At 43.2% G+C, this 26832-nt stretch overlaps 1 protein-coding gene across 1 annotated transcript in view; it reads left to right on the top strand.

Annotated features, from left to right (window-relative positions):
* Positions 1 to 26832, top strand: part of MAP3K15 (mitogen-activated protein kinase kinase kinase 15) — a 161240-nt gene that overhangs the window by 84169 nt on the left and 50239 nt on the right. The window contains exons 7-12 of the mRNA XM_078364229.1: positions 1450 to 1620; positions 6779 to 6891; positions 7422 to 7581; positions 12599 to 12749; positions 14395 to 14502; positions 24216 to 24265. Coding sequence (XP_078220355.1) covers positions 1450 to 1620; positions 6779 to 6891; positions 7422 to 7581; positions 12599 to 12749; positions 14395 to 14502; positions 24216 to 24265 — 753 coding nt within the window. The remainder of the gene's footprint in view (positions 1 to 1449; positions 1621 to 6778; positions 6892 to 7421; positions 7582 to 12598; positions 12750 to 14394; positions 14503 to 24215; positions 24266 to 26832) is intronic.

The following is a 26832-nucleotide window of genomic DNA, read 5'->3' as shown; positions in this document are numbered from 1 at the left end:
CTTGGTACCCTCAGTGGATTGTGTGATGCCACCTACATGGGTGAGGGTGGTGAGGGTGGTCTTCTTTACTCAGACTGTTGATTCAGATGCTAATCTCATCCAGAAACCCCCTCACAGACACACTGAGAAATCATGTTTTACTAGCTCTCTGGCCTTCCTTAGCCCAGTCAAGCTGAAACAGAAAATTAACCATCACAATAATAAACCCCCGTCTACCCCATATCCACTTCGGTAATTATCATTGTATAGCCAATTTTGTTTCCCCTTTGCCCCACCCACTCCTTTATACCCCAGTGCTGGACTTACTATGAAGCAAAGACATACCATTTTATCCCCAGAAATTTAAGTGTGTCTCTTTAAAAGTTCAGGACACTTATAAAACATAGTCATGATTGCATTATAATACCTAAAAATGAACAGTTTTCAGGTTTTACATTATATCGAAAAATTAACGATTTCTCAGTGTCAGGACTCAAATTTTCCCAATTGTCTCTCTCTCTCTTTTTTTTTTTTTGAGATGGGGTCTCACTCTGTTGCCCAGGCTGGAGTGCAGTGGCACGATCTTGGCTCACTGCAACCTCCGCCTCCTGGGCTCAAGTGATTCTTCTGCCGCAGCCTCCCTAGTATGTGGGACCATAGGTGTGTGACACTACGCCTGGCCAATTTTTGTATTTTTGTAGAGACAGGATTTTACTGTGTTGGCCAGGCTGCTCTGGAACTCCTGAGCTCAAGTGATCTGCCCGCCTTGGCCTCCCAAAGTGCTGAGATCACAGGTGTGAGCCACTGCACCCAGCCTCATATTTTTTTTGGTGGATTTGTTTGAATCACAATCCAGACAAAGTTTGTACATTGCATTTAGTTGACGTGACTCTTAAGTCTTATTACACAGGTTTCCCCTTTGCTTATTTTTTCATTTCCTTATGATTTACTTGTTGAGATAGGATCAAATGGGGACTGAGTATAATTGTATGAGATTTACTGGTGTGGATCTTAAGAAATGACTACATTGGAAAATGAAAAATATTATTTAGAATTAATTTTTCTGCTAAAGTACAGCATCCTTGCACCTAGTCTTTCAGCAGAATGAATGCATATATATTCTGCTTTCTTTTTTTTTTAGATGGGGTTTCACTCTGTTGCCCAGGCTGGAGTGCAGTGGCACCATCTTGGCTCACTGCAACCTCTACCTCCTAGGCTCAAGCAAGTCTCCTGCCTCAGCCTCCCAAGTAGCTGGGATCACAGGTGCACACCACTACCACCCGGCTAATTTTATATTTTTAGTAGAGACGGGGTTTCACCATGTTGGCCAGGCTGGTCTCGAACTCCGGGCCTCAAATCACCCGCCTCAGCCTCCCAAAGTGCTGGGATTATGAGTGTGAGCCACTGCACCCAGCCACTATTTCAGTGTTTTGATTCAGACATATGTGACCTTAAACATCTGTCTTTCAGGAGAAACAGCACGAGTGACCGTGAGAAGGCTCTGCAGATCATGCTCCAGGTTCTGCAGAGCTGTGATCACCCGGGCCCTGACATGTTCTGCCTGTGTGGGAGGATCTACAAGGACATCTTCTTGGATTCAGACTGCAAAGATGACACCAGCCGAGACAGCGCCATTGAGTGGTAAACCCACAGCCCGAGTTACCAGCACATGCATCTGTTCAAGAAACAGAATCGCATAGGCTAAGCATGTGCATCTCTTCCCTATGTACATGTCTGTCTGCTGGCAGTGAGCAAACATCTGTAGTAAATGTGGTCTGGGAATTTCCAGATTCCCTTTTTTGAGAGAAAACTATGAGAAACAGGGTTTCTACTGGTCACACTCTTCCCACAAGTACACTTGTTTATGGGCCAAGAAAGAGGCCCAGCACACTCCTTCCCAGCTCCTGCTTCCAGAACCTTGTCCACCACCACCAGGGCATCAGCTTCCCAGTGATCTCTTCATTCATTTGATTATTCATTCATTCATTTAACCATGTTCAGTGATGGCTTACTGTGTGCCAGAAACTTTTCTAGGTAGTGGGGTTACAGACACAACAGACATGAATCTGCCCTTGGGGGCCTTACATTGCTGATGAGGGAAGTCAAAGAAAGTGACACATGTAGGATGTCATGTGAGGGCTGTGGGAAAGGATAAGCAGGGAAGGCTCAGAGGGGTAGTTTGCAACTTTAAATAGGGTGGTCAGTGAAGGTGTCTAAAGGTACCAAAGTGATAAGGGAGTGAGCTTCACAGGTAATTGGAGAAGGTGTTCTTGGCAGAGGGAACAGCAAGGGCAGAGACTCTGAGGATGAAGCATGCCAGGCACACTCAAGGATGGTGAGCAGTAAGCGAAGGGTGGGTGGAGAGCAACATGAAACAGGAAGGGGGCATGACCTTCTTGCTCTGAGTGAGAAGGCACATCAAATGGTGGAGGGTACTGAGCAGAGGAGTGACATGACTGGACATGCATTTCAACAGGATTACTCACTGTTAGGAAAAGCATATATTTTAGGGAGTGTATCAGCTATCGCTTGCTGCATAACAAATAACTCCAAAACTTAGCAGCTTTGAACAGCAGTGATTTATGATTTTTCATGATTCTGTGGCTTTGCCAGGCAGTTCTTCTGCTGGTTTCCTCTGGGCTCACTTCTAAAATTGAAGTCAGCTGTAGGGTCAGGTTTGGCTGGAAGATCCAGATGACCCCATACACGTTTGACAGCTGGTGTTGGCTCCTGATAGTGTGCCTCTGTTCTCCCTCATGTGGTTCTAATCCTGGTAGACAAGCTTTCTTACGTGGTATGCAGAACTCTCTAAGAGAGTGAGCAAGGGAGCTGCAAAGCCTTTGGAGGCTTAGACTCAGGAACTCACACCTGGTTACTGTTGCCACATGCTATTGGTCAAAGCAAATCACATGGCTTGCCCAAATTCAAAAGGGTGAAGAAATATGCCTCACCTCCAGATAAGAGGAATAGCAGTTACATTGCAAAGGTGCATACATATTGCAATGGGAGGAATGTGTGGCCATGAACAGTGTATCACAGGGACAAGGACAGAAGCAGGGAACGGTTAGGAGAATCTAGAAGTAATTCAGGGGAGAGCTGGTGGTGGCTTGAGTCCAGGTGGTGGGGACAAAAATGTTAAGAAGTTGGATGCAGGGTATATTCTGAAGGTGGAACCCACAGGTTCACGTCGTTCATTTCCATCAGAAGAGCTCTTGGTGTTGAGGTTCTGCTTTCATTCAATTCTAACTGTTCCTTCTCTCTCTCTCTCTTCCTTTCATACACACAGGAGGCTCTGTCCTCCCTGCCTTCTCTCCATCCGCACTTCCTTCTCTGGCAATCCCAGCCACTCTCACACCTAGGGACCCTTAGCTGGAGCTCTCCAGCCCAACATCCTAAGTGATGGCCTTACATCTCCCCCCTTTGCCCACCTGTTCTACCTCAAGATGATGCTGGTATTTCAGACTCAACATTTTGAAGGCTGAAGTCATTTCCTCTTCTCCCCAAGGTATGGCTTCCAATGTCTTGCTTCCTTCCTACTATTCTCTACCCTCCTAGCTGTAAACTTTCAGTCAGTGTTCTATTCCTTTCATTAATTACCTCCCCGTCTGGTCGGGCCCCATTTCCAGCCCTTCTGCAGGGTTTCCTTTACTGCTTGCCAACCCTTTCCCAAGTCAGTGCATTTTTTTTTTTTTTTTTTACTTTCTTGCCTGGAATGTTCTAACAGTACCCAAGTAGACTCTCTGCTTGCTGTCTGTTCAGTCTCTCCTTCACAGATTTACAGCTTACCCTTCCTAAAGCTCAAGAACCCACCATGGCTCCCTGCTCCCTATTATATAAAAATTCAGACTCTCAGATCACCGTTCTACGTGTCCTGAACACTTTCTCCAATCTGCCTCTAGCCCAGTTTCTCACTGTGTGCTGTGCGTCCAACTAAACTGAAGTTCCTAAGGAGTTTTCCAAACTCCTGTGTCTGTTCCTGCTGTTTTCTATGCTGGGAGTTCTCTTTCCAAATCACTGCTGTTTCCCCCCCACACCCTCCCTCCCTCCCTCCCTCCCTCCCTCCCTCCCTCCCTGTCTTTCAGACGGAGTCTCTCTCTGTCACCAGGCTGGAGTGTAGTGGCACAATCTAAGCTCACTGCAACTTCCACCTCCCTGGTTCAAGCAATTCCCCTGCCTCAGCCTCCTGAGTTTCTGGGATTACGGGTGCATGACACCACGCCTGGCTAATCTTTTTGTATTTTTAGTAGAGATGGGATGTCACCATGTTGGCCAGACTGATCTTGAACTCCTGATCTCAGGCAATCTGCCCACCTCAGCCTCCCAAAATGCTGGGCTTATAGGCGTGAGCCACTGCGCCCAGCCTCATTTCTCTTTATCTGTATGCCATATCTCAAGTCTCGAGGTGAAATGACCCTATATGTCTTCTGTGAGTTCCCCTAGACTTGGATTTGTGTGATTTTAAGATACCACATTCTTGCTTCTCTTGTCGCTACTTATGTGTAGCTCTTATTCCCTTTCACCAGAGTGTAAGTTCTTGGAACATAATGACCTTATTTTCTGTTTTAAATTCCCGGTACTTCCGAATGCACTGTGTGGTTGAGAGGAGTCACTCGGGGTAATGAAGGGAAGTTAACATTTGGGAAAGCCAAAACAGAAAGCTGTGTTCGCACTGTAGTGGTTGGGAGTTCAACCCCCAGGTCAAAAAATCATTGTCTTTGGTCCTTTAAGTAAGTCCTAGGAGTTTTTCTCCACCAGCTTCAGAAGGTAGTGGCGGTAGGTGCAGGAGCAAATGAAGCTTCGTCTTCTGCTCAGGGCGTGGTGGCTGCAGATAAGATCTATCTTGGGTATCATCTAACCCAGACCCTCCAGTGCAGACATGGAGCGTATGGCTTGGGGAGGTGGGGGCTGGTACACGATCACAGGGCTGGTTAGTGGCGAATCTGGGACTACAGTCCTGCCTGGACTTCAGATCTTCTCTGACCCTAAGTTGGGCCTGTTTGACTTCTGAGAAGCCACTGTCTCTGCCCTCATCTCGGTATAACTTTTCATAGTAAAAGAAAATAAAACAGTCAAATCCAGAAGGATGTAGAATTTAAAATTCCTAAAACATACAGGGAAAAAAACAGGTTAAATTTTGTTGACTAAAGTAGGAAGGGTTTTCTCGGTATCCTCTGGTCTGTCTGAGGGTATTTGTATTATGCATCAGAATTGATAAAGCCACATATATATTTTTTGAGATGAAGTCTTGCTCTGTCACCCAGCTAGAGTACAGGGGTGCAATCTCAGCTCACTGCAGTGTCCGCTGCCCGGGTTCAAGCAATTCCCCTGCCTCAGCCTCCTGAGTAGTTAGGACTATAGACACCCAACACCACGCCCAGCTAATTTTTTGTATTTTAGTAGAGACAGGGTTTCACCATGTTGACCAGGATGGTCTTGATCTCCTGACCTCGTGATTCGCCCGCTTCGGCCTCCCAAAGTGCTTGGATTACAGGCATGAGCCACCGTGCCCGGCTGATAAAGCCATATTTTAACCGACTTCAGTGATAACTTCGCCTTTCAAGAATTAATATTTTGTGGTTGTTGAATTCTCCTGCTGTCACAGAGTGACAAAATTACTACTAGCAAGTCTGGTATAAACTGTGCCACTTAAAGACATTTGTGTCAGTCACTGGCCTCACTTTGTACCGCTGCTTCTGTAGTTGTTTGGGATCCAGGATTTTGGCAATACTGCTTCATGCATGAAAAAACAACTCCATATTGTTTAAAGCAAACAAACAACTTGCAAAGAAGTGGCCTACCATTGACGCCATTTCAATGTAATAAAAATACTCAGTGCAGAATTGGAGTCCAGCTTTAGAAACAAGGTTTAGGTGGGTACAGTGGCTCATGCCTGTAATCCCAGCTACTCAGGAGGCCGAGGTGGGAGGATTACTTGAGCCCAGGGGTTCAAGGCTGTAGCTATGATCATGCCACTGCATTCCAGCCTGGGCGACAGAATGAGACCCTGTCTCTAAAAAAATGAAAACAGATGAATTGGGCATGATGGCACATAGCTGTAGTCCTAGTTGCTTGGAAGGCTGAGGTGGAAGGATCGCTTAGGTCCAGGAGTTCGAGGCTGCAGTGAGCTATGATTATTATACCAATGCACTTTGGACATCGAATCATGGTTATCTTTTGGGAGTAGGATTAGAATTGATTTTAAATTTCGTGTATGTCATGATGATTTCCCTATTTTATATAATCATTGAGGCTTTTATGATAAACATCTTATGAACAAAAACAATTAAAACTCCCTAGTGAAAGTTACTGTGTTGCTATTAAAACTTTTTTTTTTTGAGATAGAGTCTTGTTCTGTCACCCATGCTGGAGTGCAGTGGCACAATCTTGACTCACTGCAGCTTCTTCCTCCCAGGTTCAAGAGATTCTCCTGCCTCTGCCTCCTGAATAGCTAGGATTACAGGCACACACCACCACATCCTGCTAATTTTTGTATTTTTTTTTTTTATAGAGATGGTGTTTCACCATATTTTCCAGGCTGGTCTTGAACTCCTGGCCTCAAGTGATTCATCTGCCTCGGCCTCCCAAAGTGCTGGGATTACAGGCATGAGCCACCATGGCTGGCCTGTTATGACATTTTAAAAGTACTAGAGAGTTGCATGTGGCTGTTTGTAAAGGTGGTGGGAGGTGAGGGGAATGGGCAACAACAAATTAAAGAAATAAAACTTTTCATTAGAATGTTGGTTTATACCATTTACACATTTTTTGTTGTAATAAGACTTTGGTGGTTCTGTGATTATAGGTATCGCAAAGGGTTTGAACTCCAGTCATCTCTCTATTCGGGAATTAACCTTGCAGTTTTGCTGATAGTTGCTGGACAACAATTTGAAACTTCCTTGGAACTAAGGAAAATAGGTAAAGCTGTTTATTATTGCAGATGTTATACAAGTTTGGCATTAAAAATTATGTTAAAATAGCTACCATTATATCATTATATTTCTATTCTTTTTTTTTTTTTTGAGATAGAGTCTCGCTCTGTTGCTCAGGCTGGAGTGATCTTGGCTCATTGCAACCTCCACCTCCCAGGTTCAAGCAATTCTCCTGCCTCGGCCTCCTGAGTAGCTGGGATTACAGATGCCCATCACCACACCCAGCTATTTTTTTTTTTTTTGTATTTTTAGTAGAGATGGAGTTTCACCATGTTGGCCAGGCTAGTCTTGAACTCTTGACCTCAAGTGATCCACCCGCCTCAGCCTCCCAAACTGCTGGGATTGCAGGCATGAGCCACCACACCTGACCTACTAGCATTATATTTCAAAAGGAGCGATCAGTTGCTTTTCCATTAGCACACCTGAGACAACAGCCAAAACAAAATGCCAGCTTATCCTCAATATGACAGAGACTAAGAAAGATTTTTCTAACTATCTAAAATACAAATTCTTAAGGTGTCCGGCTGAACAGTTTGTTGGGAAGAAAAGGGAGCTTGGAGAAAATGAACAATTACTGGGATGTGGGTCAGTTCTTCACCGTCAGCATGCTGGCCAGTGATGTCGGGAAAGCTGTCCAGGCAGCAGAGAGGTTGTTCAAACTGAAACCTCCAGTCTGGTGAGTTACGTCTGTGTGTTGTCATCATCATCTCAATATATGACCTTGTTCTTAAATCTCTTCCCCAGGGAAAAAAACGTGGAAATGCAAAAACAGTCATGATCACTGTGTTTCTCCTTCTGACTTTTCATTAAAGCAAAGTTAGCACAGACCCAACTGCTCTGAGAATTCCCTTTTATGTGAAGGGAGGGAAAGACAGATCCACACGGAATATATCCCTGCCTGCTCCAAACTCGAGATTAGACTTTATATCCTGTTAATTTCTTCAGGTTGTCTAGGTCCTTAAGAGAAAAACACTCTTGCTTACTAGCATGTATTATGCATTTTGTGAGAAAGCATATAATAAGGTGAAAAAAGGACACCAAGAAAATGTTTATCACAAATGAAAACTGGAACTAAAAGAACAATAAGAAGGTATGGTAAATAAAACAGTGGCACGGCAACAACCTTATACGGCCATTTAAACATGCAGGAAAAAATACTTGGAGATGTGAAAGTGTGTTTGTGGTTTGTTGTAGAATAAGAACAGCCAGTTACTGGGTAGGTTTGACTATCAGTGGTTCTCAAATTTTATTGTGTGTCAGAATCAACCTATGTTGATTAAAACATAGGCTGGGCATAGTGGCTTATACCTGTAATCCCAGCACTCTGGGAGGCTGAGGTTGGAGGATTGCTTGAACCCAGTAGCTTGAGACCAGTCTGGGTAACAGAGTGAGACCCTGTCTCTACAACAGCAACAACAACAACAAAAATAGCCTGGTATCGTGGCGCACCCCTGTGGTTCCAGCTACTCGGGAAGAGGTGGGAGGATCGCTTGAGCCCAGGAGGTCAAGTCTGCAGAGAGCTGTGATCGCACCACTGCAATCCAGCCTGGGTGACACAGTGAGACCCTGTCTCAAAAATGAATAGGTGAAATAAAGAAATAAAACACAGATTGCTGGGCTCACTCTCAGGATTTCTGGCTCAGTAGGTCTGGGGTGGAGCCTGAGAATTTGCACTTACAAGTTACAAGCTGCTGCTGCTGCTGCTCTGATGACCACACTTTGAGAACCACTGTTCTATCTGATTCTTGTTTTAATGAAAAGTATATGCTTGGTGTATGACTTGTAGGGAAAGGCCTGGGAGGGCTGGGCAATATCAGATTTCCCTGTAGACATGAAACTCTGTTAGAACTGCGGTTATCTTACTGATTGCTGTAGTCTCATAATAAATGCTCAATAGATATTTGTATAATCAATAAATGATAAATTATTTTCTTCAGAATATTGACAGTGGTTATCTCAGGGAGATAGCCTTATAAGGAGTTTTTTGTTTTTTGATTTTTTTTTTTTTGAGACAGAGTCTCGCTCTGTCACCAGGTGCCAGGCTGGAGTGCAGTGGCGTGATCTTGCTCACTGCAACCTCTGTGCCTCCCAAGTTCAAGCAATTCTCCCACCTCAGCCTCCCAAGTAGCTGGGACTGCAGGCACGTGCTACCACACCCAGCAAATTTTGTATTTTTTAGTACAGACGGGGTTTCACCATGTTGGCCAGGATGATCTTGATCTCTTGACCTCGTGATCTGCCTGCCTTGGCCTCCCAAAGTGCTGGGATTACAGGCGTGAGCCACTGTGCCCAGCCTATACAGAGTTTTTATTCTGTGTTTTTTTTTAACCTTTGTTTTCTGATTTTTCTTTAATGCATATGGATTATTTACATAACTTAAAAAAACATATTTTTAATGATTTGTTTTCATTAGCCGTCTCTTGCATCCTAGTTCAGCAGGTCAGTCTGGATTACCACGGGTTGGAATCTCTTCAGTCATACCTGGTTTGACCCCATTTCTTCCCAATCTGAGGGAACTTAAATTTGGCATGCAAACCTCTAGAAAGTTATCTGAGGCCGAGAGAACACAGAGCTAGGCTGGGCCTCCAGCCCTCCTGGAGTGGCTGCTGTTTGAAAAGCCCTAATCTTAAAGTGCAGTGCTGGTATCTGGGCCAGATGGAGCCGACTTCAGGGAGTGGAGACCCCAGGGTTGGATACAATCCCATTACATCAGCACCTTGGCTGACTTATAGGCCTTACAGTGTTATTACCTGTTGTTACGGGTTCCCAAGACCCTTCTCAGGTTCATGATTTACTGTAAGGACTCACAGAACTCGGAAAAGCTGTTATACTCTCAGTTTATTACAATGAAAGGATACTGATTAAAATCAGCAAAGGCAGAAAGGTACATAGGGCAGAGTCCGGGGGAGACCACAAGCTTCCAGTAGTCCTTTCCCAATGGAGTCATATGGACGTGCCTAATTCTCCCAGCAACAATGTGTGACAACATGCATAAAGTCTTGCCAACCAGGGAAGCTCATTGAGCCTTAACGTCCAGGGTTTTTATTGGGGATGGGTCACATGGGCATGGAGTCCTTATGCAGCTGATATTAATACCTTAGCTCCAACCTCTCCCCAGGTCAAACTGATACAGTGTTGCCCAGGGCCCCGACTATGAATCATATTGTTAGCATCAACTATCTGGCGTGGCCCAAAGCCCCAGATAAACAGAGACGATCTCAGCTGGCAGTATATCCCAAGGGCTTAGAGGTGATCTCCCAATAGCCAGTCTAGGGCCAGATCTTTCTTTTGAATGTGTAGAGTTTGGACAACCCAGACCTGCTGAGTACCCAAGCAGGTAGGTTGCAGTCTAGCTGGTCTGTCTTCCCAGGAGAACTCCAGCTTTCTTTTCTTTTCTTCTTTTTATTTCTTTTTTAAAAACAAAAAAATTTATTTACTTTTTATCAAGATTTATCAAAAATTTATTTACTTTTTTCACCATGTTGGTCAGGCTGGTCTTGAACTCCCGACCTCAGCTGATCCGCCCACCTTGGCCTCCAAAGTGCTTGGTTTACAGGCGTCAGCTACCACGCCTGGCCGAGAGCTCTAGCTTTTATCCTCAAATAGCAAAATAATACAATGATGCTTTCAATGGAACCAATCCTTATGGTACCAAAGAGGATGTGATCACTACCACCTGGCAACTATATTCCAAAAAGTTGAATTTGCCTGAAAAGAGCAAAGGTATGGTCAGAGTCAAGATGTCGTAACATCAAAATCTACTTGGTCAGATTCTAATTTTTTTAAAAAAATGAAAGACAGTGAGTTTGACTAGCGATTGCCAGGAGTTAGGGAGCGGGGTTGCATGGGAGGGAAGTAGGCATGACTATGGGAAGGCAACGCAGGGGGTCCCTGTGGGGATATGGAACTTTCTCTCTCTTGCCTTGTATCAGTGACAACATCTGGTTGTGATATTGTACTATAGTTTTCCAAGCTGTTACCACTGGAGTAAACCTGTCAAAGATACATGGGTTCTCTCTATATTGTTTCTTAGAACTTCATGTAAATCTAAAATTACCTCAAAATAACATGTTTAATTAAAAAGATATGAGATTGAAATTTTGTCATTTTGTAATAGCTTTGATCTTTGAACTACAGCTGACCCTTGAACAATGTGGGGGTTGGGGGCTCAGTTGAAAATTCACCGAAAGCTTAACTACTAATAGCCTATAGCCTACTGTTACCGGAAGCCTTACTAATAACCTAAACCATATTTTGTATTTTATATTTTGCGAAAAGTGCAGGGTTTTCACAACCACTGACATGGTGTGTGGATTTCCTTTTTTGTTTTTCCAACGATTTTTAGGCTGGATTCATTTATGTTGAAATGGCAGCAGCCGTAACTGCAGAACTTAATCTGCAGTACATATCAAGCAATTTGACTTTTTCTGGTAATGTCATGACTTTTCTTGGGAGTGTTTCCAATATCACTAGTGGCACTTTTTATGCGTCCTATGGTGTTATTATTCAAGGTTTATGGTACTGCACTAAATACAATGAAGAATGCGTGAGGACCATGAGTGATCACTTTACTGTGAGCTGTAGTTTACCGGAGAGGTGAACTGCTCATGCAAAAATGATCAGTTTCACACAGTGGCGTTTTTTGTTTTCGTTTTTGTGTTTTAGACAGAGCCTTGCTCTGTTGCCCAGGCTGGAGTGCAGTGGGGCGATCTCAGCTCACTGCAACCTCTGCCTCCCAGCTTCAAGCAATCCTCCTGCCTCAGCCTCCCAAGTTGAGACTGTAGATGCCTGCCACTGCATCGGCTAATTTTTGTTCTTTTAGTAGAGACAGCATTTTGCCATGTTGGCCAAGCTGGTCTTGAACTCCTGATCTCAGGTGATCTGCCCACCTTGGCCTCCCAAAGTGCTGGGATTACAGGCATGAGTCACTGCACCCCACCACATGGTGGAATTTTAAGCAGATACAACACGAGCTCACCACAATAGCAACAGGAGGTGGCTACGAGATTTTTACAGTAGCTCAGTATGCACTACAGTTAATTTTATGCAGTCTTGAATTAATACCACATCTTTACATTTGTTTATATTCTCTCGACTGGGAATGGTGCCATATACAGTCCGTGTTTGTGTGTGTCCGTTTTGGTACATTTTAACTTTTTATAAGAGATTTGTAGATATTTTGGGTAGAAAATGATAAAATAGACCAGTATCCACATACATTTTATGCATTCATGGCATACCTAACTTTTTGATTTTTTTGATATCTCTAGGCTACACAGTTCATCTACAAAGTTTTTCAAATTGTTGCAAATCTCCAGAACATTTCCAATGTATTTATTGTGGAAAAAAATCAGTGTAAAAGTGCACCTGCACGGTTCATACCTTTGTCGTTTGAGAGTCAGTTATCACATGCTTTCCAATCTCCATATTTTAGACAGTAGGTACCCAAATTGAGGTTTAGCCCATGTTGGTGAAAAGCCACGTCATGTCATTTTGTTGGATGGACTTACTTTATCTACTGCTTGGGTTTTTCTTAATTAGTTTTGTGGCTGCTGAGCAATCGTTTATGAAGCACTCATGACATAATATGAATTTAAGAGAATAAAAGCTTTTGGAAAGCTCCCTTTAAAGGGAGTTGAATTGAATTCCATTTCCTTAGGAATCCAATATATTGCTGTTCATGATTTTTCCAGGTACCTGCGATCATTAGTTCAGAACTTGTTATTAATTCAGCGCTTCAAGAAACCTAATATCGAACACTCGCCCAGGCAAGAGCAGCTGAACTTCTGGTTAGATATAATTTTTGAGGCAACAAACAAAGTCACTGATGCACTCAGATTTCCGGTAAGATATGCTAAATTTATTTATTTTTTTAAGGTTAGGGAAAAAAACTAAAAATTGGTGCTATTTAATTACTGAATACTCTGAGCTGAAGAAAACCATAGAGTAATTTAAAAATGTTGGGATAAACATCAGTCTTCTGTGAAATCAGCAAGTGACAGATCAACTCACTGGTAGATAGTTGGCCATATCCTCTATAATCATCATTCTCAATCAGAAGCAATTTTGTCCCCGCAAGGTACATCTGGCAATGTCCGGAGACATTTTTGGTGGTCATGACTTGGGAAGAACGTGGTGCTACTGGCATCTGGTGGGTAGAGACCAGGATGCTGTTGAACATCCCATAGTGCACAGGACAGCCCCTCCAATAAAGAATTAGCTCAAAATGTCACTAGTACCAAAGTGGACAAACCTTCCTTTAAAACAATATGGCATCATGAGTGGAAACTTGGAATTCAATGTGGTTTCCTGTTAAGCTTTGGTTTGCCTCTAAGACCACTAATTAATATTTAAAACTTTGCCAAAAGGCAAAATTGCTTTTAGCTTTTCATTGAGTTTTGCTTTAATGTTATGACCATCTTAGAGTCATGAGTGAAATATGTGAGTGTTTTGGAAATGGAACTTCAGATAATTGTGTTCCATATTTATGCTTTGAGAGTTTGTGAACATGCCCATGCCATCTGCAAGAATTTCATTAAGCATCTCATAAAAGATTGTTTGAAATGATTATGGTGATTTTTTGCCAGTTAATGATACATTTTAAAATCTTTTAGTTATGAATATTTCAAACCTACTGAAAGGTACAGAAAAATAACAGAGCAGACACCATGTAATCTCTAACCAGGTTTAGTGATCTTAAATATGTTGCTTTATTTGTTTTGGAGATTTATTCCCTCTCTGCCTCACTATCTCACTCCTCCTCTTTCTTTTCCCCTCCTTTTATTTATTAATTTTTTTTTTCCAAGACAAAGTCTCATGCAGTGGTGTGATCGTGGCTCACTGCTTCCTCTGCCGTCTGGGTTCAAGCGATTCTCCCACCTCAGCTTCCTGAGTAGCTGGGATTACAAGTGTGAATGACCACACCTGGCTAATTTTTGTATTTTTAGTAGAGACAGGGTTTCGCCATGTTGGCCAGGCTGGTCTTGAACTCCTGACCTCAAGAGATCTGCCCACCTTGGCCTCCCAAAGTGCCTTCCTCTTACTCTCCCCACTTTCTTCCTTTTGCTGCCTTCTTCCCTCCTTTTTCCCCTCTTCTCTTTCTTCCCCCCCTTCTTCCTCCCTTCTCCTCCTCCTAGCTCCCTTTCTCCCTGCCCTTTCTGTCCCCACTCTCCTCCTTCTCACCCTTTCCCCCACTCTCTCCCCTCTTCTCTCTTAAGATAACAACACCTTACTAATGGGCCATCACCTTTTTTATCTCCTTGCATCTTTTTTTTCTCCCAAGAGATGGCATCTTGATATGTTGCCCTTGAACTCCTGGGCTGAAGTGATCCTCCGATCTCAGGCTCCCAAAGTGCTGGGATTACAGGCATGAACCACTGCACTTAGCCCTCAGTTAGGATTTATTGAGTATGGACCTCCTCGCCTCCTCACTGGTCAGGGTATGCCATGTCTACCCATGCACGTTAACAGGCATCTGTTCTTGTTTCAGGTTCTGGTGATAGAGCCAACCAAAGTGTACCAGCCTTCTTACGTTTCCATAAACAATGAAGCCGAGGAGAGAACGGTTTCTTTATGGCATGTCTCACCCACAGAAATGGTAAGGAGGAAAAATTGCAAGCAATTGAATCAAATATTCGATTTTCAAATAGGATAATCTAGATGGTAGTATTTGAAGGAAAAGGCACCCATGTTGAACTTCTGAATTATGAGAACATATAAGAGAGTATGATCACAGATGAGAAAAAGTAGGTTTTTCCATTGTGTGTGTGTGTATACATACATGTGTGTGGGCATGTGTGTATGTGGGCATGTGGTGAGGTGTTGGGATGTGGGAGTGTGTGTGTGTGTGTGTGTAAAAACATTAAAACAAATACAGGTTTTGGGGTTTTCTAAATAGTTAAACCATAGGGAAGTGGGTAGGGGATATAGGCTGGTGTGTTTGCTCATACATGTAGTCCCAACGCTTTGTGAGGCCAAGGCAGGCTGATTGCTTAAGCCCAGAAGTTAAAGACCAGCATGGGTGACCCAGCAAAACCCTGTCTCTACGAAACAATAAATTAAAAAAATTAACCGGGAATGGTGGTGCACACCTGTAGTCTCAGCTACTCGGGAGACTGAGGTGGAGGAGGATCGCTTGAGCCTGGAAGGTCGAGGCCACAGTGAGCTATGACTGCACCACTGCACTCAAGCCTGGGCAACAGTGAGACCCTGTCTCTAGAAAAATAAAATAGTAATATATTTTTAGAAGCATCTATACTGCCTTTTTGATACCTGTCAACCACTACTTGATCCTGTGGCTTTCCAGACAAAACTCAAACTCTTCTGCTAAGTGTTCAAGTCCCTCCCTCTACAATCCTGCCCCCACTTCCTCTTTCTCTACAACTGTCACTGCCAGTTAAACTATCCTCTTACCAGCCCCTCAGCTGTCCCCGTGGGAGCTCCAGTCTTACCCTTTTATCTCCATCCTTGTTTCTTTTGGGAATTCCTTCTTCCAGTTCTCCAAGTCCTAGCTTTTGCAAAGTCTTCTTTAACCACCCTTTTATTCCTTCCACGGACTGTCTCTAGGCTACCAATGCCTGTATCATGCCCAGAAGAACATCCTAAGAATGCCCATATGTGACTTCTATATGTTTGTAGCCGTAGGAGCTACAGAACGGTTGCCCACTCTGGAACAAGTGCCATTGATTATGACATAAAATAGGGAGGACTCAAGATGGTGCTGTGAGAACAACCCAGGATTGAAGCTCGCGGTCAATGCGCGGAGGGGGTGAGTCAGGGCCGCATTTCCAGACGGATCTTTGTTGCCCACAGAATGGGGAAATTCCTAGGTATAGAGGAGACGCGGGACGCCAGGCAGAGGTTTTGCCTGGTGCAGCCGGCAGCCGGTGCGGTGGCGGCCCGCGCTGTGGCAGCGCTACACAGCGCTCTGCACAAAGCGCGCTCGTCCGGGTGCCCTGTTGGGCTGGCAACCTGAGACTTGGGAGGGCTGAACTTGAGACTGAACGGGACTTGGACAGTGAGCCAGCCCAGGAGATTCCAGGGTCACAGCGTTTGGGGTAGTGCAGTGGGACAAACAAAACGGCGATTCCAAACGCTCCCCGTGGAGGGGTTCCCTGAGGCCGCAGCTCTGTGGGGGAGGGGTGTCCGCCATTACCAAGGCAAACTGCCCCTACTGAGGTACATGCCCATTGCTGACGCAGCCTGCCGTTGCCGAGGCAACCCACTACAACAGAGAGACTCCGCCGCAGGGCGTAGCCCATGGCAGCAGGGCGGAGACCGCAGCAGAAGGGCAGAGCATGCAGCAATAGGACGAACCTCACACCAACAGGGCGGAACCTCGGCAGGCAAATAGTGACTAGACTGCCTCCTAGCTGGGCAGGACAGCGCGGCGGACACTCAAAAATAAAGCCCCTTTATTTTGAGAAAAAAAAAGGTTTTTTTTTATTCTGAGAAAAAAAGGGTTTTTTAATGAGTTATGTTGCAGCAGAATTAAACATAGCGGCCTAACAGCCCTAAATGAACAACAGAGCTCACAGCTCAGCACTTGAGCTCCTATAAAGTACAGACTGTCTCCTCAAGCAGCTCCCTGACCCCTCTATATCCAAAAGACTGACATTTGGCAGGCATCATCTGGGACAAAGATAGCAGAAAAAGAAACTGGTAGCATCCCTCACTGTTCCACAGCTGCTATAGGTGCACCCCAGACAAGCAGGGCCTGGAGTGGACCTCAGCAGTTGTACAGTAGAGGAGCTAGACTGGAAGAAGGAAAACCAAGTAACAGAAATACTTCATCATCAACAATCTGGGCGTCCACTCAGAGACCCAGTCGAAAAGTCAGCAACTACACAGACGACAGGTGGATAAATCCACAAAGATGGGAAGAAACCAGCGCAAAAAGGAGGAAAACACCCGAAACCAGAACACCTCACCGCCTAGAAAGGACCAAAACTCCTCACCAGCAAGGGAACAAAGCTGGATGGAGAATGACTATGACGAAATGACAGAATTAGACTTCAGAAGGTGGATAATGAGAAACTTTTGTGAGCTAAAAGAACATGTTTTAAATCAATGCAAAGAAACTAAGAACCTTGAAAAAAGATATGAAAAAAGATTCGAGGAAATGATAACAAGAATGGATAACTTAGAGAGGAATATAAATGAATTAAAGGAGCTGAAAAACAAAATACGAGAACTTCGTGAAGCATGCACAAGTTTCAATAGCCGAATTGACCAAGCAGAAGAAAGAATATCAGAAGTCGAAGATCAACTCAATGAAATAAAACGAGAAACCAAGATCAGAGAAAAAAGCGCAAAAAGGAATGAACAAAGTCTCCAAAAAATGTGGGACTATGTGAAGAGACCTAACCTACGTCTGATAGGTGTACCAGAATGTGGCGAAGAGAATGAATCCAAGCTGGAAAATACTCTTCAGGACATTATCCAGGAAAATTTCCCCCACCTAGCAAGACAGGCCAACACTCAATTGCAGGAAATACAGAGAACACCACAAAGATATTCCATAAGAAGAGCAACCCCAAGGCACATAATCATCAGATTCAACAAGGTTGAAATAAAGGAGAAAATACTGAGGGCAGCCAGAGAGAAAGGTCAGGTCACCCACAAAGGGAAGCCCATCAGACTCACAGCAGATCTCTCGGCAGAAACTCTACAAGCCAGAAGAGAGTGGGGGCCAATATTCGACATCCTTAAAGAAAAGAACTTTCAACCCAGAATTTCATATCCAGCCAAACTGAGCTTCATAAGTGAAGGAAAAATAAAATCCTTTGCGAACAAGCAAGTACTCAGAGATTTTGTCACCACCAGGCCTGCTTTACAAGAGCTCCTGAAAGAGACACTACACATAGAAAGGAACAACCAGTACCAGCCATTCCAAAATCACACTAAATGCTAAAGAGCATCAACATAATGAAGAATCTACAACAACTAACGGGCAAAACAGCCAGCTAGCATCAAAATGGCAGTATCAAATTCACACATAACAATATTAACCCTCAATGTAAATGGACTAAATGCACCAATCAAAAGACACAGACTGGCAAATTGGATAAAAATCCAAAACCCATCAGTGTGCTGTATCCAGGAAACCCATCTCACATGCAAGGATACACAAAGGCTCAAAATAAAGGGATGGAGGAAGATTTACCAAGCAAATGGAGAGCAAAAGGAAGCAGGAGTTGCAATTCTCATCTCTGATAAAATAGACTTTAAAGCAACAAAGATCAAAAGAGACAAAGAAGGCCACTGCATAATGGTAAAAGGATTGATACGACAAGAAGAGCTAATGATCCTAAACATATATGGACCCAATACAGGAGCACCCAGATATATAAGGCAAGTTCTTAACGACTTACAAAGAGACTTAGACTCCCACACAATAATATTGGGAGACTTTAACACTCCACTGTCAATATTAGACAGATCAACCAGACAGAAACTCAACAAGGATATCCAGGGCTTGAACTCAGACCTGGAGCAAGCAAACCTGATAGACATTTACAGAACTCTCCACCCCAAATCCACAGAATATACATTCTTCTCAGCACCACATCACACCTACTCTAAAATTGACCACATAATTGGAAGTAAAGCACTCCTCAGCAAATGCAAAACAACTGAAATCATAACAGCCTCTCAGACCATAGTGCAATCAAGTTAGAACTCAGAATTCAGAAACCAACCCAGAACCGCACAGCTTCATGGAAACTGAACAACTGGCTCTTGAGTCTTGACAGGATAAACAATGAAATGAAGGCAGAAATAAAGAAGTTCTTCGAAACCAATGAGAATGAAGACAAAACATGCCAGAATCTCTGGGACAAATTTAAAGCAGTCTCTAGAGGAAAGTATATAGCAATAAGTGCCCATATGAGGAGAATGGAGAGATCCAAAATTGACACCCTATCGTCAAAATTGAAAGAGCTAGAGGAGCAAGATCAACAAAACTCAAAACCCAGCAGAAGACAAGAAATAACTAAGATCAGAGCATAACTGAAGGAGATTGAGACACGAAAATCCCTCCAAAAAATCAATAAATCCAAGAGCTGGTTTTTTGAAAAGATCAACAAAATAGACAGACCACTAGCCAGATTGATTAAAAAGAAAAGAGAGAACAACCAAATCGATGCAATAAAAAATGATAAAGGGGAAATCACCACAGACTCCACAGAAATTCAAACCATCATCAGAGAATATTACAAACAACTCTATGCACATCAACTAGTAAACCTGGAAGAAATGGATAAATTCCGGGACTCCTGTATCCTCCCAAGCCTAAACCAGGAGGAAGCTGAAACTATGAATAGACCAATAACAAGGTCAGAAGTCGAGGCAGCAATTAAGAGCCTACCACACAAAAAAAGCCCAGCTCCAGATGGGTTCACAGCCGAATTCTACCAGACACACAAAGAGGAGCTGGTACCATTCCTTCTGAAACTATTCCAAATAATCCAAAAAGAAGGAATCCTTCCCAAATCCTTCTATGAGACCAATATCATCCTGATACCAAAACCCGGCAGAGACCCAACAAGAAAAGAAAACTTCAGGCCAATATCCATGATGAACATAGATGCAAAAATCTTCAATAAAATATTGGCAAGCTGATTGCAACAGCAAATCAAAAAACTTATCCATCATGATCAAGTAGGATTCATCCCGGGGATGCAAGGCTGGTTCAACATATGCAAGTCTATAAACGTAATTCACCACATAAACAGAACCAAAAACAAAAGCCACATGATTATCTCAATTGATGCAGAGAAGGCATTTGACAAAATTCAACAGCCCTTTATGCTAAAAACCCTCAATAAACTCGGTATCGATGGAATTTGTCTCAAAGTAATAAAAGCTATTTATGACAAACCAACAGCCAATATCATACTGAATGGGCAAAAACGGGAAGCATTCCCTTTGAAATCCGGTACTAGACAAGGATGCCCTCTTTCACCACTCCTATTCAATATAGTACTGGAAGTTCTAGCCACAGCAATCAGGCAAGAAAAAGAAATAAAGTGTATTCAAATAGGAAAGGTGGAAGCCAAATTGTCTCTATTTGCAGACGACATGATAGTATACCTAGAAGACCCCATCGCCTCAGCCCAAAAACTCCTGAAACTGATAAGCAACTTCAGCAAAGTCTCAGGATATAAAATCAATGTGCAAAAATCACAAGCCTTCCTCTACACCAATAACAGACTGAAAGAAAGCCAAATCAAGAACGAACTGCCATTCACAATTGCTACAAAAAGAATAAAATACCTTGGAATATAACTCACAAGGAACGTAAGGGACCTCTTCAAGGAAAACTACAAGCCACTGCTCAACGAAATCAGAGAGGACACAAACAGATGGAGAAACATTCCATGTTCATGGTTAGGAAGAATTAATATCATGAAAATGGCTATACTGCCCAAAGTAATTTACAGAATCAGTGCTATACCCATCAAGCTACCATTGACTTTCTTCACAGAACTGGAAAAAACCACCATGAACTTCATATGGAACCAAAAGAGAGCCCGCATAGCCAAGTCAATTCGAAGCAAAAAGAACACAGTGAGGGGCATCACGCTACTGGATTTCAAACTATACTACAAGGCTACAGTAATCAAAACAGCATGGTACTGGTACCAAAACAGAGATATAGACCAATGGAACAGAACAGAGGCATCGGAGGCAACACAACATATCTACAATGATACAATCTTTGATAAATCCGACAAAAACAAGCAATGGGGAAAGGATTCCCTGTTCAACAAATGGTGTTGGGAAAACTGGCTAGCCATGTGCAGAAAGCAGAAACTAGACCCCTTCCTGACACCTTACACTAAAATTAACTCCAGATGGATTAAAGACTTAAACATAAGACCTGGCACCATAAAAACCCTAGAGGAAAATCTAGGCAAAACCATCCAAGACATAGGAGTAGGCAAGGACTTCATGAACAAAACACCAAAAGCATTGGCAACAAAGGCCAAAATAGACAAATGGGACCTAATCAAACTCCACAGCTTCTGCACGGCAAAAGAAACAGTCACTAGAGTAAATCGGCAACCAACAGAATGGGAAAAAATTTTTGCAGTTTACCCATCTGACAAAGGGCTGATATCCAGAATTTACAAAGAGCTCAAACAGATTAACAGGAAAAAAACAAGCCCATTCAAAATTGGGCAAAGAATATGAACAGACACTTTACGAAAGAAGACATATATGAGGCCAACAATCATATGAAAAAATGCTCATCGTCACTGGTCATCAGAGAGATGCAAATCAAAACCACATTGAGATACCATCTCACGCCAGTTAGAATGGCGATCATTAAAAAATCTGGAGACAACAGATGCTGGGAGGATGTGGAGAAAAAGGAACACTTTTACACTGTTGGTGGGAGTGTAAATTAGTTCAACCATTGTGGAAGACAGTGTGGCGATTCCTCAAGGCCTTAGAAATAGAAATTCCATTTGACCCAGCAATCCCATTACTGGGTATATATCCAAAAGACTATAAATCGTTCTACTATAAGGACACATGTACACAAATGTTCATTGCAGCACTGTTTACAATAGCAAAGACCTGGGAACACCCCAAATGCCCATCGATGATAGACTGGATTGGGAAAATGTGGCACATATACACCATGGAATATTAATGCAGCAATCAGAAATGATGAGTTCGTGTCATTTGTAGGGACATGGATGAATCTGGAGAACATCATTCTCAGCAAACTGATACAAGAACAGAAAATGAAACACCGCATATTCTCACTCATAGGCGGGTGATGAAAAATGAGAACACATGGACACGGGGAGGGGAGTACTAAACACTGGGGTCTATTGGGGGGAAAAGGGGAGGGCCAGCGGGAGGGGGAGGTGGGGAGGGATAGCCTGGGGAGAAATGCCAAATGTGGGTGAAGGGGAGAAAGGAAGCAAAACACACTGCCATGTGTGTACCTACGCAACTGTCTTGCATGTTCTGCACATGTACCCCCAAACCTAAAATGCAATAAAAAATTAAAAAATAAAATAAAATAAAAGTAGTAGCGGAGGAGGGGGGTGTCTGTGTTGTGTACTTAACTAGTAAATGTTTCTCCCAAATCAAGAAATTCTCTAAAGCACCCTGGAATAGACCTGCTGTCAGGAATACTTTGGACACTCATGTGGTTAATTTTTCTGTATATGTGCAGCCTCGTGCAGGTGGCTGTGGGTCAGACAAGACTCTCTTGAGTCTGCCCTGGTTTCCATTTCTGTGCCTGAATCCAAAGACAGACTCCTGCTGCCCACCACTATCCTCTCTGCATGACTTTGGACTCATGTCTCCTCTGAAATACACTCAGCCTTTCTGCGCAGTTGGATGTGATTTGATGGCTTTCATATTCTCATACTCTCTTTTGAGAAGTCTCCAATGGCTTCCCGTCTCACCCACAGTAAAAGCTGAAGTCCCGAGGGTGGCCTAGAAGCTCTGTGTGATTTGCCCCCATGAGCTCTCCAACCTCCTCTTTCACTCCCACCCCACTTACTTCACTGCAGCCATATTCGCTTTTTTGTTGGTCCCCAGATGTGCCAAGTGTACTCCTGCCTCAGGGCCTTTGTGCTTGCTTTTCCGTCTTCCTGGAACCCTTTCCCCCCGTCCTGTGGCTCCCTCTTTCCCCTGCTTTAGCTTTCTGTTCAGAAGTCAACAGTGACACCTGCCCTCAACATCCTGCTGAACAATGTGACCGCTGCTGTATCTTAATGCCCTTCCCTGCTTTATTTCTTTGTCTTCACTTTTCACCCTCCCTCATGCCATGATTTTACTATTTCATCTATTGTCCATCTCTCTTCACTCACATATAAGGCCCATAAAGGCAGGAACTTTGTGGTTCTCTGCTGTGTCTTCAGTATTAGTACTTTGCCTAGCACATGGTAGGGGCTTGATCAACACGTATGACCAGAACTTTTCCCGTCGGGAACCATCTTCCCAGTCTGTTCCTGTTGTCATTGCTCCAGGATGGCAAGAAACTAATCATGTGCCTGCCCATGGCAGTTCTCTTGAGTCATGCTCAGTCACGTGGCTCTCATACATTTTTTCCCTGGGTGGCTTAGTTGGTCACTTGTGATATTCCTCAGGCAAACCAAATGGATTTTTTTTTTTTTTTGAGACAGTCCCTCACTCTATCACCCTGGCTAGAGGACAGTGGCGTGATCTTGACTCACTGCAAACTCCACCCCCTGGGTTCAACTGATTCTGCCACCTTAGCCTCGAGAGTAGTTGGGATTACAGGTGCATGCTACCACACCCAGCTAATTTTTGTATTTTTAGTTCAGACGGTGTTTCACCATGTTGGCCAGACTGGTCTTGAACTCCTGACCTCAAGTGATCTGCTCGCCTCAGCCTCCCAAAGTGCTGGGATTACAGGTGTGAGCCACCACACCTGGCCCGAATGGATTTTCCTACTTAAAATTATTTTCTGTGGTTGTGATGTACTGATTTTATTGCCTATGAATTTTTGAAACTGGAGTTTCAGATGTTCCTTCTGAGGCTTAGCTTTGTGCAAAGTTTAATGGTAGTGAAGGAGGGGACAGAGTTGGTTTTTGTTTGTAAGTGCATCTTGGTGCTGCGAAATCCCAGTTTTTTCTATTAGTCATGGTAGGCTAGCTTCTAAAACAAACAGCCCCCAAATCTCAATATCTTAACATGATAAAAGTTTATGTTGCATGTTGTATCCAGGTTGCAGAGGGTGGCAGTGGGGGATATTCCATCTTGCAATGGATGGGAAAAGAGGAAATAGAGGATTGCTGTGGAGTTTATGACCCAGGCCTGTAGGTGATGCACAGCATTCCTGCTCACATCTCATTGGTTAATCTCCATTGTATAGCTCCCTAGCTGCAAGGGAGTCTGGGAAATGTAGTTCAGCTCTATGTTCAGGGAGAAAAGGAAGATTGATGAGTGCTGAAAGGTGTCTGCCATAGCCTTGCCTCTTCCAACATTTTTGCGAGTCACTCAGGTGGGCTGTTCTCATGCTTGTTTTAGAGTTTGCCTACTACTGTGTGCTTATTCTGTGCTTATTATATCTATTTGAACCTTAGATTATTTCAAATTTACATAAACTGTTTTAGAGATACAAACAAATTTTTGTAATACATAAGAAAATGTTTCTGGTGTTTCAAGGTTTGCAAGGTATATTGCTGTAACCCCTAAAAAAATCACTACTGCAGGTAAAATAGCAGAAATGATTGACCATGGAATAAAGCAAAACAAAAAAAAATCCTTTGCTTAGAAAAAGTCAAACTATTAACTTCTGTCTTTGATAACTTACAGAAACAAATGCACGAATGGAATTTTGCAGCCTCTTCCATAAGGGGAATCAGGTAAGAACACAGGAGAAAATGGAGTTACTGTTCTAATGCAAATGATGATTATGTTTTATGCACTTCATGTTTCCACTTAGTCATAATATGGAATGTTCCTGTTTTTAAATGGACTCTCTTCTGTTTTGTTGCCCTGTCTGAGCTAGTTATTAATACTAGTATGCTCCTAGTAAGAGCTTCTTGGGTTGTTATAAAAGAGTAGCTTTGCTCATACTCAGCAGACTAAACTCACTTGTGTCAGAATTTTTTTAAAAAAGTAATCTGCAGAAAGAGAAGATGTATCTTTTTTGAGCCAAAGATGTTCCAGTGCTCAGTGACTGAGAAGTGAAGCCAGGAGATAGTTGGTAGCAACACTTGGATTAGGGTCTGGTGAACAGAGTAATGGAGCCAGGAAATTGTTTTCAGGGAGGGCATGAGGTGGTGTTTTCTGGGGAGAGGCGCAGCTCTTGCATTTTGGATCATGAGTGGTGACCATTTGGATCTGAGCTGTGTGGCCTTACCCAAGCAGGGCTAATACATCTCGGCTGCACTTGTCACCCTGCCAGCTCATTCGAGGGTGAGACTGGCTCTGAAGTAGATGTAAATTCTAGTCTCTCTCTGCTGTGTGACATTGGGAAAGTCACTCAATTTCTTTAAGTCTCAGTTTTTTCACTATTTTTATCAAATAAAGGGCTTGGGCTAGAACATTCCTTTCTCTGATTCTGAGGCTATCTCAGGCACTGAATGAATCCTCAGTTACTTCCAGACACAGTGTGATACTGTCCCGGACACATCAGTATTGAAATTAGAATGCAGTCATCATCACTTAAAAGGAGGGAAATAATTTAAGTAGAGAATAGTGCATTGGGATGATACTGCCCAGGAAATACAAGGCAAAGCATACACAAAGCAACAGAAAAGGGAATAAAATATAATCTCTGCCCTCAAGGAGTTTATAATCTCATGAAAAAGAAAGGCAAGGTATTTGTGAAATAATCTATTGTGGTGTTAAGGGAATTTCTAGACTTGGAAAATATCAGGACACAGTATTTATGGCCACACAAGGGAAATGGAAATACACATGGCGTTGTAGCTCAAGAAGAGCTTTGAAATGTCTGGTCCATCTCCACCCAGTGTCTCCACATGACTCTACAGCTTGTCCAACAAAAAATATTCAGCTTGCCTGGACATAGCCAGTGACAGAAAAGCTGCAAGTAGATTGTATGTTAGAGAGTTCTTCACCCACTCGGGGCCAGAGCCTCTGCAGTGGCCCTCATTCTGCCATGTGGTATTACGAAGACGAAGACTACATTCTCTTCTATAATTGGCCCTTCAGACAACTGAAGCCACTTTATCTCACCCCTTCTAAGTTGTCTCTTCCTGAGATCCAGGCTGCCCTAGACCATGCTTTATGTCATAGATTGCATGACATACTGAGTTGGAACACCAAGAGATTCAGAAAGAATTAGAACTAGATTATAAGTGAGCAGGTTTTGAAAATCAATCTGTAAAGCAACTACCACAGTTAGTTGGAGAGCCTCTGGAATGCACAAAGCATACGCTTCAGGTCACATCAGTCCCAGGGAAGGATGGGGCATGGCTGATACACCTCCAGGCCCTTTGTAAATCCCCACTGATGGTTGAAATGGTATCTCTATGAGGAGGCACAAACAGAATGTTCTTGACTACATGCTCTAACACAACTTAATTACTAAGAAATACATTTTTTAAAACCGTCGCCAGGCATGGTGGCTCATGCCTGTAATCCCAGCACTTTGGGAGGCTGAGGCAGGTGGATCACTTGAGGTCAGGAGTTCGAGACCAGCCTGACCAACATGGCAAAACCCCAACTCTACAAAAAATACAAAAATCAGCCAGGCATCGTGGCGCATGCCTGTAGTCCCAGCTACTCAGGAGGCTGAGGCAGGAAAATCGCTTGAACCCGGGAGGCAGAGGTTGCAGTGAGCTGAGATTGTGCCACTGCACTCCAGCCTAGGTGACAAAGCAAGACTCTGGTCCCAAAAAAAGAAAAAAGAAAAAATCTTGTACTAGCATATTTTCTGCCACTGGCTGTGTCCAGGCAAGCTGAATATTGCTTGTTGGATGAGCTGTAGAGTCAGGTACAGACACTGTGGGGAGATGGACCAGATAACACTTCAAGGCCTTTCTTGAGCTGCAATGCCGTGTTTATTTCCATTTCCCTTGTGTGGCCATAAATACTGTGTCCTGATATTTTCTGAGTCTAGAAATTCCCTTAATACCACAATAGATTATTTCACAAATACCTCGCCTTTCTTTTTCATGAGATTATAAGCCCCTTGAGGGCAGAGATCATATTTTATTTCCCTTTCTTTTGCCTGTATGCTTAGTTAGCACTGAATTATGTTGAGTAAGTTCATATTAAAGTCAGTTAATAAATACAGACTCAAATATAAGTAAGACAAATTCTCTGATATTTAAATTTCATAGAGAAATAAAAGGCAGACTTGGGGGGTGTTTGTTAAAACATTAATGAATCTTTCAGAAACTGGTAAAATAGAAAAGATTGTCTCACGTATGTAGAATTGGTATCATAACTTAGATATAAA

The sequence above is a fragment of the Callithrix jacchus genome, chromosome X (genome assembly GCF_049354715.1).
Source record: "Callithrix jacchus isolate 240 chromosome X, calJac240_pri, whole genome shotgun sequence".
NCBI lineage: Eukaryota > Metazoa > Chordata > Mammalia > Primates > Cebidae > Callithrix > Callithrix jacchus.
Note: the sequence above shows the minus strand (reverse complement) of the source record. Positions and strands in the feature narration are given on the sequence as shown.